Here is a 15,843-nt window from a genome sequence, read left to right on the forward strand (position 1 = left end):
CTAGCAATGATAATTCACTACAGGTTCCCTTTAATAGTGACATTTGGATAAATATGAATATGTGTAAGGTTGTTTTCCATTGTCTCTGTGTGTCAATTGGCAACCATTCTACACTTTTTATTTGTTTAGCAACTGTCATTGCTGTGTTTTCCATTTTCAATTCATTATCAATTTCCTGTCTGTCAGCTAGATTACATTAAACTGTTGCACCGATTTCCATGAAACTTGGGAAGGATGGAAGGACAGTGCTTGGTTTTTTGGCAGCACTGTGCAAAAATTCCATCATTACCTTTCAGTGTTTTGTAATTCAAGTGGCTGAGAGGAACCAAGAGCGGTACCCCATTCTCTGTATTGTGTTTGTAGGCTGTAGAAAATCTACCCCAGTTAATCACTTGTATGTCTCCGATATTCCAGAGGGTTAAATGCATGACATGACCAATCATTGATCCTGTGAGACATGAGTACTGTTCTACTCCATGGCTGGACATGGAAATGTTGGAAAAGTGGCTCCTGTTTTCCATAGCAGTTTGAAATGCCATCAGGTCATCTATGATTATATTTAGCCTTTGGAGCAAAAGGACAGATCTTAATTAAGTTCTTCCTCGCCACTGTCACCAGTCACAAGTGTTTGCTCCTGGGGGATTCTGCTGGGTTTCTGTAAATTGGCTTAGAGTCTGGTTTCAACCAGCTCGATATGTAAAGTGTCATGAGATGACTTTTGTTATGATTTGGCACTATATAAATAAAATTCGATTGATTAATTGATTGAATGTCGAGGCACATCAGGGCAGATGAGTTAATCAGCAGTAAAGGAGCTCATAATATGTGGTTCATTTCTGGTCTTCTAACACCATAGTAGAAGAAGTGTGGATTGTTAGAATTGGTGGTCTGTATACTCTATATGCACTTGTACTTTAAATTCTCAAAAGGGAGCACAAAAGGCTTTTCCTTGCAGATGTTGCATTGTATTTTAGGCATTTAGCTGATTCCTCATTTCCAAAACTATCATACAGAATAAGATTAAACCTGCATGTTTCTAAATGACATCCAATCAATAGGAAACTAAAAGGAAGAAGTGGAATGAAATGAGCAGCAGGAGAAAGAGATAGTGGTTATAAATAGGATAGAGGTGAGAAAATAGGCATCTGCAAAGAGAGACAGATGTGACACGTGAATTTTTGCAGTAATTTTCCAGCCCATGTTAGGTTATGAGTGAGACAGCTTCTTTGATTTCAGCGAAAAGGTCAACTACCACAGAAAAGCTATCAGACAACGTGAAACAGGTTTGTGTTTTGATCAAAAATGGCAGTGTTTTTATTCTGATTATTTCTGAGGTGAAGAAAAAAGAAAGCGTAGGGGTATACAAGTGAGCGAGAGAGAGAGAGAGAGACTGACGGTGAGATGAAAGCATGAAAAGGTTTGGGATTGGGAAGATGACAGCAGGAGACACGGTGGAAAACATGTACAAGGAGTGAGCTGAAGTGAACTTGTGATGGAGTAAGAGCAACACGCTGAAGTGGAAGAGATGGATGAAGAGGGTGGAGAGTAGAGTGGGGTGAAATGGAAGAGGAGGGGGCCGAGACCTCGAATGATGTCCGCTCTCTCCTCAGGTGGCAGAATGGCTTTTGACAAGGATAGAGAGGTTACATACAAACTAAAAAGGAAGAAATGTACTGCACACAAACATTTCAGCCAATTCAGACATATACACACAACCTTTTTCTATCTTTTTTCTTCTAAACCCTCAATTTGTCTCTGTGTGTCCACCTTCTAAAATCTAAGAGCGCATCAATACTCAGAGATGAGATGGAAGTGAAGAGAAGGGAGGAACAGAAGTAAATTGTCAATTTGGCCCTTTGGTCTGAGTTGGTGTTTTGCCAGAGTCAGTGATGGGCTCATGAGCGGCTCTCAACCTCTAACTCAAGTGTTTTTATTAGTAAGTATGAAAGAGAAGAAAAGAAAAATGCATGAGCCTCAAATGGAACAGCACCCAAAAGACACTTAAAGTTATAATCCGTAACATTTCAGCATTAAAAGATCTAACAATGACTTTACTCTAGAGCATGTTGGCTTGAACACTTACACAGCATCAAATGTTTACACAGTCTTCAAAGTCAGAGTAATCTGCCATTTCATTCAGTGGAACATTTGGTTACATATCCCATTTAAGGAAATGTAGTAAACACCAGATTAAACATCAGACACATTATAAAAAGTACAGTATAATCTATTAAAGTCCATCTGGCGTGAATCATAACTGCACAGACACTGGCACAGCTGATAAAAGCCCCTCTGTTTTTGATCTCAGTCTGTCTTTTTATAAAGTTTAATGATTTGACTGAGAATTGAACACGTATAAATCAATCAAATTTTATTTATATAGAGCCACACCATAACACAAGTTATCTAATGACACTTTACATTCAGAGCTGGTCGAAACCTGACTCTTAAGCCAATTTACTTGCATTTACTTCCAATCCATTTTGCAGCTCAGTAAACTGAGCTAATTTACTGATACTTTTCATTATCAGTTTGAGGTAGTAAAATGTTGAACCAGTGACTCATGTAATCCAACATATTGACACCTAATTTAAAGCTAAGTTACCATTAACAGTATGTTAGTTATGTAATCTTTTTGTCGTCTGTCCTCCATGCAATGACATAATCACATTATCTGAAGAATGCATTGAGATATCTGCACCAAATTTATACTGTGGATGCATCTTGGCATGCAGCAGAAGTTTATCGAAAATAGGTGACTATGACCTACTTTTTCAAGGTCAAATGGCCTTGTGCAGTTATAATATCTGCGTATTTTCATGTTAGCTCTCTACATATTCAACAGTGGCCGTTGAAAACCTGTATGCATCTGTCCACACATGATTGTCTCCCTTACATGAGACTTTCATTAGTGGCTGAGCAGAGACTTTCATTAGCACTGTCCAAACTTTTCTCTTCAGTTCACATTCATTTTAAATAGCCCCAGTGTGACTACTAGAATTAGCACTGCATCATAAGTTTGTTGCATTAATGTTGCAAATTTATTTACCATATTTCCTCAATAAAAACCAGGAATCACTTGCAAGCCAGGATTCCAATAATAGCCAATGTTCTATGAACAAATAAGAGATGGTTCTCAACTACTGGCCGGGTGAAAAATAATATGGATAAACTTCTGGTCTTTTCCATGTTCATGTCTACACGTTTAATTTAATACATTCAACAGTATAATCTGACTGGGTTCAATACTTCCACATCATTCACTTGAAATGTTATTGCCTGAGCTCAGTCACTGCAGGTATGTGTGTTTTTATCAGGGAAACTATCATTTGTAAAAACTGCAACAGGAAAATAACCTTGACCCAGTAAAAGCTGTGTTAAGCAATGAATGGTTTCTATCCACTGAAATGCTCAAGGTCTTTTATTTTGAAATGGTTAAGAAAGGGTTGCATATGCCTTTACTTATAACAATGCAGTACTTTTATGTCACAGTGAAAGTGGATCAAAATGGTTTTGTACTGATTACATTCATTTATGTTCATTTACACTCAGGAAATTAGAAATATAACCTGTCTCTAATACAAGCCTCATTCAAATAAAGGCTGGGTACCCCCTGCGACACCGGGTAGAAACATACAGTAACTCCATTTACAGTGATTCTTGTGTGTCTGTTGTCACTATAATGTTTCCGTTCACTTTAACCTGCAGAGTTTGTGTAACATGTTGATTTGCTGTTAATGAAGAAATGAGTGACAGTGAATAATTACAATAACTCTGAGGTGCTGGTCCAACTTCTGAACTCAAGTCTGACTTACACAGATGCTTGGCAAAGCAATGTTGCATAACATGTTAAAGTGTAAAAACACTTTTGGTTCATTTAAAACTCAGTCGGAACAAGTTAGGCAGTCACAGGCAAGGTAAATAATGAGCAAAGCTGCACCTCCCACAGATGTATGTGTAGTTAGCAAAATGTGTGTGAGTGGTTTCAGATTTCTTTCAGCTATTGCTAATATACTGCAATCATATTGGTGCAAAATGACAAGATAAGGGTCAAATGACAGCAACAACAAAAAAATGCATCATTTGGGACAAATATGACATCAGATGATTCATCAATATATGGTTGTTGTGATGTTTTAGCTGTATTATCTAGCCCTACTATGTGGTCTTGTGACTGCTTATAGCCTTAAACACATGATTTCCTATACCTTAAAGACAGCACAGTTCCTTTATGATCCAGACGTCAGCCCTCAGTCACAGCTGACACATCACCTCTCCGCTGGGCTTGGATTTACCCAGTTAGAGATGCCTCCACCTTCATCCTCCCTGAACACAGGGGCAGACAGGTCTATGAAAAGCTCTGCATGAGGAATACCAAGGAATCAGCTCCGCCCCCTGGGCTGTGTGGAAATGTCACACCTCTCTGCATCAGAGGCCATATATTTGGAAAGGTGTAGGCAGCACGTCACACATCTGTGCACTGAAAAATCACTACATGTAGACACACTGTTCCATGAACTAAACTCCTCCAGTTGGAGGAGAGGTGGTGTGAGAAAGCGAACAATTACGGCCGGGCTAAAAAAGGAAAGTTGGCAAGTGCTGTTACTATGACAGCTGTGATGAGCGACAGAACTCACATCAGTAAATCCAGGCAACAGGTGGAAGGGGAGGAGGGGCTTCAGGTCCGGGGAGGGCTGGGTCCGGCCCAATGTGGGACGTGCCAGCTGTGGTAAAGCGCTGTGGCACACATTACCTAGGAGACAGTAGGGAAGAGACAGGTAGATGGATTAACATATGGATGAATGACTCATTAGAGAGGATGTTAATGAACCTTGGAGAAGTAAACAGAGGAAGAGCCAAGGCAGTGGAATGTATTACATATAATATACAGAACAAAAAGGAATATTGTATGAGAGCTGCACAATTGAATTAAAGTCATATTGCAATTATTGTGAGCGATATTGCAATTTGTAATTTAAATTTCACTTTGACTCCAGTTGCTTGGTTATCTAACAAAAAGCACATTACTCAGACATTTGCATCTTTTTCCAACTTCAACATAATAAATTAAACCAACATGAAAACTACAAAAATGAGTCATGTTTCAGACCGTACATCTCTAAATCTAAAGCTACAATATCGTAAGACATTTATACAATTAGATCACCTTTAATCCTGCTACATATAAACCTTTAAATTCCTGCCTTTTGCATTTTATATTTACACAGGATGATATTGCGATGATGACTCTAATTCAGTAGTTTTGGTTTATTTACTCAGGCAGCCTCATTGCGACTTAATAATAATAATGAGACAGAATCTGCTTTCCAAAAAAGAACTGAGAACAAGACACATTCTCAGGATCAGCATTAACAAATACCACAATAAACAAGGAAACCAAAGACAATTGTTGCCCATTTTGCCTTCAAATACTAAAGCTTTAAACTCTCCAATGAAAATAAATGCTTCAACTGTGAGGATAGTTTGCAGTTCAGTCCATTCAAAGGTGTTTAGTAGAGACAGATCAATGAATATGTTTGTCTGAATAACCAGCGCATGAATGACTGTTTTAAGGACTCTCTGTATCAGATGAATTTGACAGCGGTTGTGATGATTTGCTAAGACAAGGCTCCACAGCTAGAATTACTGAGTTTGAAACAAAATAATAAGACAAAAAAACAACCAAACTGAATTCACCCAGATGTTTTACAGCTTGATATCCAGTTCTAGCCCAAATCTGTTAATTATAATAAGTTTAAGCTCTTATAAAATAAGCTGTTATCTACTCCAATTTATTGTTATTACCCCACCCCCTGAAGGGAGGCAAAGGGAATTGTTTTTGGATTGGTTTGGTACTTTGTTTGTTTGTTTTTTAAACTTTAGCAGAATAACTATTTGTTGAATTCATACCAAATTGGGTTTAGAGATTGCCAGCAACCCACAATAGATATCACTACATTTTGGAAAAAGTAAGTCAAAGTTAAATTTTTTTATAAATTTTTAAAATCTTTTTCTTCTCCATTTACTTATAATGGGAGAAATTTCACATGTCTATAAAAACATCAATTTTGGTTCAATTTACTTCAAACTTGGCACATATATGTCACATCTGCCCCCAGACGTTAGTCTGGTCTTGTCTGTCTTGTTTGTCATTTCCTGTTTTATTTTGTTAAACCCTCCTCATGTGTCATGTCTGGTGTCTTTGCTTCCTGTTTCTAATTTGTCCCACCTGTGTGATTACCTTTCCCCACCCTGATTTGTTACACTTGTGTCTCATTGTCTTCCCTCCCTCTTGTGTATTTAAGCCCTGTGTTTCCCCTTGTCTTGTGCCAGTTCGTATTTACCACCGTTTTTGGATCCTGTTTGCGACCCAGATTATCTTCTCTGACTCCTGCCTTTTTGCCTGACCCTTGTCTGTGCCTCTGCCTCCAACGATTCAACATGTGTTCGACCTATTTGCCTGTTTTACTGGTACGTGAGCTTGCCTGTTCCCTATGATCTGTTTGCCTTTCCGTTTGCCTGCCCGTGTATGACCTGGTTCGTTTACTGACTTCCCTCTGCTCTCCCCTAGTCGGATTCCTGACGTGTTTTTCCGGTCTGGGCTGTGTGGTCCCGTCTCCGGTCCAGTTCACGAACCCTGTGAAGAATCCAGGACTCTGTGTCTTCAAGATTCTGTTTATTCACACTATCAGAAATTTGTCAGTTAATTTGGTGTTTAATAAACACTGTAAACTTTTACGTCTGTCTCTGGGTCTTTCATTTGGGTTCAGTTTTTGTACTCAAACCATTACAATATATAGAGGCAACTGATATGCTGACATCAGCACACGCACAGACATGATGACATTAGCTGAATCCATGCCCAAATAAGCTACAATACATGTGAGGGGCGGGGTTTGTTGTGCCTGTCACCACTTGTTTTATCGGGCTTTAAAAACCCACCCTCAGTCAACCTCTAGTGGAGTGCACCAGACACCAGGTCCAACATCAGTGTGAACACGAGGAATATCTGAGGTTAAGTGACTGGATCGTGTCTTCTAGCTCCAGGTTTAGATGACAGCAGAGATGTGAGGTAGAGTGGCTGTTTCAGCAGTAGTGTTATACAAATGAGCGACATGATTTGTGTTTATCTGTGAGGGAAAACCATCCATCTGTATGATACACAGAACAATGATGTGTCGGAAAGTTGTCATCTGTGATAAAACATAATCTGCATCACTGAGGTGGATTTAATTGTTGGGGTGTAGAGGAGGATAAAGTATCACTATAATCAACAACAAACATGCATGGGTATTGATTTAAAATATGGGATGTAAATGACAAACAGTACTATTTGTTCTACTTCACTACAGAATAAGACTTCTCATTATAAATTTGCAGTAATTAAATGGCAGCAACTTACTGTGTGTTTTATAGCTGCCTACTGTATTTTAGCATTATAGCCTCTTAGGAGTAATCTATGTGCACTTGTTTACCGTATCCTTGTCGGTTTAAAGCATAATGCTGATCACAGTTTCATCACTATGGCTGTATATTTACAATACACTCTTAAAAACAAAAACTAATTAGAATCATACAAGGTTCTTCAGCTCATCCACATTGGAGAACTCTTCTTGGTGTCTGCCTCTATCTAGAACTCTACATGAAAGGTTAGAAAAATCTGTGAAGGCTTCCACCAAGAAACCCCCATGCTAGGTTCTACAGAGTACCCTTCTGTGATCAAAGAACATATATTTACAGGCGCTGGAAGCTGATATATCCTTGCACTCAAAGAGATTCATGTAGAAACAGGTACTTTTTCATCATTTTGGAATGAGAGTAGCTCTTAAATGGCATCTCTGTTGTGTTTTTTTCCCTTTAATTTCTTTGTTTATTCTCTTTCTTACTGTGAAACATCTTATATGGATGGGAAGTGAGTGGAAAAGACAGATCCATCCAGGCCAGAACCAGTAGACTGAGTCACAGCCTGTACCCCCATGCAGTGAGGCTGTTGAAAGAACACTTTACCCCCCACCCCACCCCCCCAACACACACACCACATCTCCGATATAACTACATATCTGTGAATTGGACTTGCATTGTTGCAGCACCCTTACCACACCTCACTCTTTCCATAATTCCACACCCCCTTACCCCCCACCCACCTGTATTTTCATTTCATTTCCTATGTTTTTGGGGTTTTTTTGGTGCTTTGGAGTTGCACTTTAATTTTGCTTTGGTATTTGTCCTGCTATATCTGCCTAAAAGATGCTTGAACGTCTATCTCATTGTGTTTTTTAAACAATGACAATAAAGAATTGAACTGAACTGAATATAATTGAAAGCTAAATGTTTGTCCTCCATATTGAACTGAAAGCCAGTCAAAAAAGCACCTGAGTTCTATTAAATCACTGTTCACATGGTACTAGTATAAGCTGTGGACCTGTAGTTGCATGCAGTGCAGAATAAACAAAGTCTGGCTTTTACTCATTTTAAATGGCATCAGTCACTGGTTCTGATATCAAGGCCAGGTTCACCAGTTACAGATAACTGTTGAAAGATCGAAAAATGTTTCTACTGTAGCTGCCATCTATGCCATCCATCTCATCATCTTTTCAGATGTCGCTCATCTGAAAGATTAAAGTTTGCTCTTCAGTGAACATCCATCAGGACATGAGCCTCCAACACTTTCATTAATCATCACCACTGCAGCCTCTAGTCCTCAAACAGGAAAAAGGCTGAATAGATGCACAGAGGAAACAAAAAATGTTGCAAATCAAACCACATTACAGAGACTCGCACGGGACTAAAATACTAGTCCTGTGTGAAAAGAGCTCAATAATCCTTTCATACTTCTAAAGTTTCATTGTGTTCAACACAGAAGTCAAATCAATACTTCAACTGACCGCTCTCACAGTTCAATGACTGATGAGTGAATGAAACACCAAATGAAAACAAAACTGGAAATGGAAAAGCACAACACATACATCCAGTATAACACCATGAGAGGGATAGCTTTACATTAGAAGTTAATTTTTACCCCTTGGCCAGAAATGGCCGAAGGGGTAATGGACTCTATGCACAGCCCCACTACTTCCTGAACTTCAGGTGGGTCCTGTATTTCCTGTCTTTCATTATTGGACACACTGATTAATTCAGGTGTGTCTGCTACTTCTTGTTATGACTACTAATTAATTAGGCCCACCTGGTTTAATCAGTGTGTCCAATAATGAAAGACAGGAAATACAGGACCCACCTGAAGTTCAGGAAGTAGTGGGGCTGTGCATAGAGTCCATCGTTTTGCCGTCTGTCTGTCCACTCAACAACATAATTGTATTATCTGAAGAATGCATTGAGATATCTGCACCAAATTTATACTGTGGATGCATCTTGGCATGGAGCAGAACCCTATAGAAAATAGGTGACCTTGACCGACTTATTCAAAGTCAAATGGCCTTATGCCTTGTGCAGTTATAATATTTTATATATATACTTTCAAATATAAATATGTATGTAATAAGTTTTACACAAAGACAATCTAATCTACATTATAGGGCAGTAACTTTCAACAGAATCTACATTATATTTGGCCGAAGGGGATTAAAAGTGCAAAGCACGTTATCTTTATATGTTAGGTCCCATAGTCATCTTCCACCTCCCCAAGATGCTCTACTGTCTACAGTGTATGGTACATATCTCTTAATAATGGCATTCCATTCAAGCACTGTAATGTTTTTCTTCAGGGTGTATTACATTACTACAGCAGAACACTGTTGAGATTTGACTGTGCGTTTACATTTACAAGACTGACAGAGTACATTTACCATTCTTTCAGGTGACAGACAGCATTTGTCATCTCAGTATCATCTTACAAAACAGAATGGATTGTTGTAACTCATCCCATTGGACAGCATGTATTTAAGTGACTCCTCTTGACCTAATCATTCAAACACTAGAGTTAATACGTAAGTTTTTTGTTTTTTTTCCAATATTCATCTTATCATCATTTTGTTATTTAAGTGACAGCTGTTTTTCCCTCTGATTTGGATCAGAGCAGGGATAGATCTACAGGTGACGTGGGCTCTGAGCTGCCTCCATAAATTTTATGCTCTTAAAACATACCATGACTATGTCCACAAGCCTCTCAAGGCACTGAAAGTAAACAAACATGATGAAAAAATGATTTTATTCTTCTACTGGATTACATTACACATGCAATTACTGCCATTTTACCAGAACAAAACTTTTATACTTATTATTATTATTATTATTATTATTATTATTATTATTACTGTTAAAGAGCTACACACTCTTGTTTTGTACAAACACTGGTGGTTTTCCTGTTGTGCATTAGGAACACTGGGGTTGTGTGTTGATACATTATATGATAGAACAACACAGTAACTATTTTGTGTTTCTTTTGTTGAATTTACATATCAGTGTATATGGATTCCCCTGTACTAACCTCTTAACACCCCATTGCCACCTCATGCAAAAATGTCTACATCTGCCACTAGATCAGAGATAAATGTGTATGTTTTAAGAAGCACCACTTATTAAAGAGTATTTCAAGTCTTTTTTTTTTTTTTTTTTTTAATTCTTGTTCACTGGAGATCCAACTGCTTATCTATGTTGACATTTGTTATGCATGAGCAGTCTTTGTCAAGTCTGCTCATGGGGGCTAAATGTGCTTTTTCCATCTAGAGAAGAGGACAGGAACAACATGTAACATGCAAACAGGCGCATACAACATTTAATATCACTCCTAAAGCACTAGACATTATTATATCAGTGCGCAAATGCAACCAAACTGATTCAGATGGTTGTGGTTCAATGGGGCCATTAGTGAGTGGAGTGTGATAAGGGTCTCTGTTTGTGTTTCAATGCTCTGATTATGTTTGTGTTTTAGAGTTTGCATGTTCTCGGAGCTTGATTACAGTCTGATTCGGGACCAGCCCGTGTGTGTAATCATCAGAATCAGAATCACTACACACCCATCCGCTCTGCCATTAGTCTGAGTGCGTACATGCGCGTGTGGTCGTGCGTAATTCCGAAGGGTTGAATTAACAATGCTTTTTGTAAGAAATTCAAGAGGGTGGAAGAGACACGTGGACACGCCAGATTCTGGTGTACTTATTTAAGTTGCCTGTCACCTTAAACGACTTCCATTAAGTTCAGTTCAACCACGATGAACACGTTTGTCTGCAGCGAATATCCTGAACATTTACAGTGTGATGGGCTCAGCTGCGGCAAAATCTACTACAAATATTTACAAATGCGCATTTTTCTAATAAACTGACACCTTTTTTGCAACTACGTTCTGTTTATTTAGTACATTACTTCTTAGGATTGTGGGAGTTTTTTTTTTTTTTTTTTTTTTTTTTTTTATGTCATAGCCCCATAAATAAAAAAGGCTGCAAATTAAAAGCAACATTTTTACCTCTAGTGCAGAACGCATGCATTTGTAATCGTGATCACCATCTATCCATCTGTGCAGGTGAAAAAAAAGCTTCACAACAGCTTAAACATCAGTCTCAACATAGCAACAAGTGAGTCCGCTGCGGTATTCCGAGCAGAAAGAAGTCAGAAAAAGCCTTAAAAGCGCGTAAGCAGCACATCACAGCGCATGGTTTACATACCAAAATACATGACGGTACCGAGAGGAATCCGATTGTTCAGTGAGAGGTGAAAGTATCTGTCATCTCCGTCCAACAGATGAGGGTCTGCGGCTTCTCCCCCTCCTCAGCCTCGCCTGCTCTCTCTCTCTCTCTCTCTCTCCTCTCTCTCTCTCTCTCTCTCTCCTCTCTCTCTCTCTCCTGCGGCGCCGATGCTGCTCCTTCCCATCTGGATTCCCTCCTCCTTCTCCTCATAACTGCCCGCCCCCTCGTCCACCTCCTCATTTTCCTCCTCATCTTTTCACGATTCGTGCACGAAGTCTGCTCCTGTATCTGCGCCTCCCCAGAAATCTGTTTTTAGTCAATAAACAGACGGAAATGACCTTAATGAGTGTGTACAGAACCACCCTGGATGAGTCCAAACTTCAGTGCCACAGTAGGCAGCACATGGAGACACAGACACAGTCAGGTTTGACAGGTGAACTCAGTGACAGACTGGTGGATCACGGTTTTATCAAAGGGACTTCTGCAGCTTTTTAGTGGAACAACACATATCAAAGAGGCAGGTTGAGTCCATGCCCTCCAGGTCTCAGTGTGACTTCTGGTCTTTAAGCTTTCCTGTTGAGCTGCTGTGTTCATCTGTCTTTGGAAATGGCTTCCCATCCTCTCTCTCTCTCTCTCTCTCTCTCTCTCTCTCTCTTCCTTTCCTCTTGGGCCCATTGTATTTTTAGATAAGCTACATCCCCAGCACGTACAGCAACTCCAAGTCCAGCTAAAGACATCAGAGGCTGTCACGCATATACATGGAGGCACACTTTGATGCATGCAGTATCCAAAGGAACCTCAACCCCAGAATGAAGTATTTAAAGTGAGGACTGACTCCCATTGACTCATGTAGAAGTTTTTATCTTTTCAAAATCATTTGAGCTGGATCCTCAAATAAGTACTCTAAAAACAACAGGAAGTCCACTATCTTAACTAACATGGATACTTAGTTTCTGCCTCTGTATTTAGGAAAAAAAATTCTGTCAGCAGAACAAATGATAACGAACTGGTGCAAACGCTCAGACAAACTATTGTTTCTGTCGGACCTAAACTGTGGACAGTGTGGATAATACTGGATGTAACAGATGCAGAAGCTTTAATCTGTCATAAAGGTGAATAACAACGACAAGTTCAGCTGTAAATTTAAAGCAGTATATGTCTTTCATCATCAATTTTTTTTGAATTTGTAAAACCCGACTAATTATCATTAATCCATTAGTTTTTCTGTGCTTACATACCTGAATCACTTCCCTCACATTAAACAACTTCAAAGAAGACTTCATCATAAACACAGTCCGCTTGTTTACATAACAAACTGAAACATCACTGGGACCTATTTGGAAATTTTGTTGTGAAGTGCATGTGGGAATGGGAATTCCATGCAGCAGCAATTTAACTGTCTCTTTGTGAGCGTTGAACCCAAATGTGGCCTTTACCTCCATCCATCTATACTCATTCTTTAAAATAACCCTGGTGGACTGTGTGATTTTACGTTGAAGCGATCTGGCTTAATTTCTTGCTGAATCTGTGAGAAACTGCTTTCACTTCCCAGAATGCGTTTCACAACAAAGTTTTTGAAAATGCCCAAGTGATGTTTTGGTTTGTTATGTAAACAATTGGACTGTGTTTATGATGGAGTCATCTTCGAAGGTGTTCACTGTGAGAGAAGGGATTCAGGTGCATAAGCACAAACAGACTAATGGATTAATGATAATTAGGATATCACTTGGGTTTGACAAATTTGAAAACAAAACTGATGATGATATTCATACACTGCTTTAAGTTACCTAGAGTGTTCGTTGTGGTTGTGGAAGTGTATTCTTTATATGATGTGGATTTGCTCATAACGTCTCCCAGAGGTATCTGTGCCCACCTGAATCTACTGCAGGTCATACACTGATTTATCCACCTGGATTTGATGTTTCAGGTGCAGTTTCATTACACAAAGCAATAGTAGAAATGAGCAAAAGGTGGTGTAACGCTATCCTTTTCCAATCTGTTTGTTTTCCATGTCTGCTTTGATACTCACAAACCAGAGTTGGTGTAAAAATCTTCACTTTGGAAAGCTTTTTTTTTTCAATCTTTTGATCTATCATCCATTTACTTGTGGATGACAGAACTTAATGTAAAGACAAATATTAGGTTTTATTTTTTATAATATCTTAGTGTGGATGGGGCATGAAAGTTAACTGGCGGTGTGTTCTGTACCCATTGTTTTATTTTCTGAAAATTCTTTAAAAAATGACAAAAAAAAATTTGGGTCACAGATGACATCACTCAAGGGAAATTTGCAAAACATACTGTTGCTTTGCCATGTTTAGAGTTGTGCAGGGCAATTGATGATCATTATGACACTATTGAAAACCAGGTTTGACCCCAATACCTGCTGTTATTTCCCACAGCCTCAAAAGCCCCTTTTTCCACCACAGAAACTTTTACTTTACCAGGAACTTTGCCGTGTTTCCCTGAAAAAAGTTCCATATGGAAGGGGGGACTTTTCTTGGGGACAGGACAGTGTGCTGAAGAACACACCTGCAGCGTTTGCACTTACACTAACTCACCATAGCCAGGGTGCAGCTGTAAACTAGTTCCTTCCATTGCTACATGGTACACTTCATTTGTGTTTTGATTATTTGGAAAATGGAGCCAAACAAGAGGAGCTACAAGAGGCTGACAAACGACGAGGTCCATTTGATGAATACATGAATCAACTCTAGCCCAGCTGAGTGTATTTGTCTCTCTCTGATGAGTGCATTGCAATAATCTGTCTGTCTGCCCACCTGAATGCACTGTGGATAATAAGCCTGGACCTTGTGGAATGTATTTACTGAAAAGGCTCAAAAGAAATTCAAAGGACAAACAAATACATTTTCAGGAACTTTGAGGTGGAAGCCCATATATATATATATATATATATATATATATATATATATATATATATATATATATATATATATATATATATATATATATATATATATATATATAAATAAATATATATATATGTACGTACATACATACATACACACGCACCCCTCAGAATCATTCTGGTCTGATTTATTTTATTTGGACCCTTGATGGATAATTTTTTGTTATTGTCATGCACACAAACACACTCACACACTCTTTTATCCCCACCCATTTTCTGGAGTATGGTCATTTTTGGTTCCAAGTCATAGATAAGAGGAGAGATAACAGATAAGATAGGAAACACTCTCTATCTAGGGGTCAGGTCAAAGGTCAGAAGGGTCTGTATATGGCAGCTGTTTAACAAACCCAGGAATCGAATTTCGAAAAACCTCTGCCTTGACTCAGATGTTTTACCTATACATCAAATTTCATTTGAGTTCTGTAAAAACCATCAATAATAAATTAATCAACTTGTTTGTACAATGTCAGGGTCCAGGTAAAGATGGAATGCATACTAACAGTACAATATTAAATGCAGAGGGAAAAGAGAAAGCAGAAAAATAACACAATATTTTCTCCTAGTAGCTGCATAATCATCTCTTTCATGAATGGCTATGGAGCTTCTTTCTAGGTACCAGTATGTAGTACAGTGTTGCATAACATGTTGCTTTCTGCTTTATCTTTTACATCTCAGTTCCAAAAAAAATAACATTGCAACAGCAAAAAAGCAAACTCCTGGGACACATCAGGATAATTCTGTCTACTTCTTCTGTACAGGCTGTGTTGGATGTGCATTGGTTGCATGTAGTCCTTCACCCTTCAAGGGCCTGTGGTTTGTCCAGATCTCCCTTCCCCTCAGTCTCCTCACATGCTGATACTCACATCCCCTCAGAGAGTTCACATGTGTCACTTGGCAGAGAGACCTCGGTTCAACTTTCTTGTGTTCAAGCCCGAGCATGCCCCCCCCCCCACACACACACACACACACACACACACATACACATACACACACACTCATCCCTCCCTGTGTCAGGAAAGTGGACAACATGTTTTCCCACAATCTACAACTCCAGTGAGATTTAGCCCAAAAGGGCTTCCAATATAACAACTGCTTTTCTCACAAAAGCTGCTTTCTGTATGGACTCTGTACATGATCCACCTTTATGTATATAACTAGAGGGACAGTGTGCAGGGCCTGCTCAAGCAACACCATAAAGTAAAAAAAAAAAAAAAAAAAAAAAAGGAAGGAGGAAAAAAAAAGAAGTACACAGACAACTTGTTTATTCACCTATTA

General features: G+C 38.9%; 1 protein-coding gene across 5 annotated transcripts in view; it reads right to left on the reverse strand.

The window, feature by feature from the left end:
- LOC115428927 (zinc finger protein 385D-like) overlaps positions 1 to 11,770 on the reverse strand; it is a 38,944-nt gene extending 27,174 nt beyond the window's left edge. The window contains exons 1-2 of one of the 5 annotated variants that reach the window (XM_030148189.1): positions 11,619 to 11,770; positions 4,638 to 4,753 (exon numbers count right to left, since the gene is read on the reverse strand). In XM_030148189.1, coding sequence (XP_030004049.1) covers positions 4,638 to 4,753; positions 11,619 to 11,628 — 126 coding nt within the window. In that variant the 5' untranslated portion in view covers positions 11,629 to 11,770. Of the gene's footprint in view, positions 1 to 4,208; positions 4,327 to 4,637; positions 4,754 to 11,419; positions 11,589 to 11,618 lie in introns of those variants that run through there. The other 4 variants (XM_030148187.1, XM_030148188.1, XM_030148190.1 and 1 more) reach the window with 4 other exon arrangements.
- Positions 11,771 to 15,843: the final 4,073 nt, after the last annotated feature.

This window comes from Sphaeramia orbicularis, chromosome 11 (genome assembly GCF_902148855.1).
Source record: "Sphaeramia orbicularis chromosome 11, fSphaOr1.1, whole genome shotgun sequence".
Taxonomy (NCBI): Eukaryota; Metazoa; Chordata; class Actinopteri; order Kurtiformes; family Apogonidae; genus Sphaeramia; species Sphaeramia orbicularis.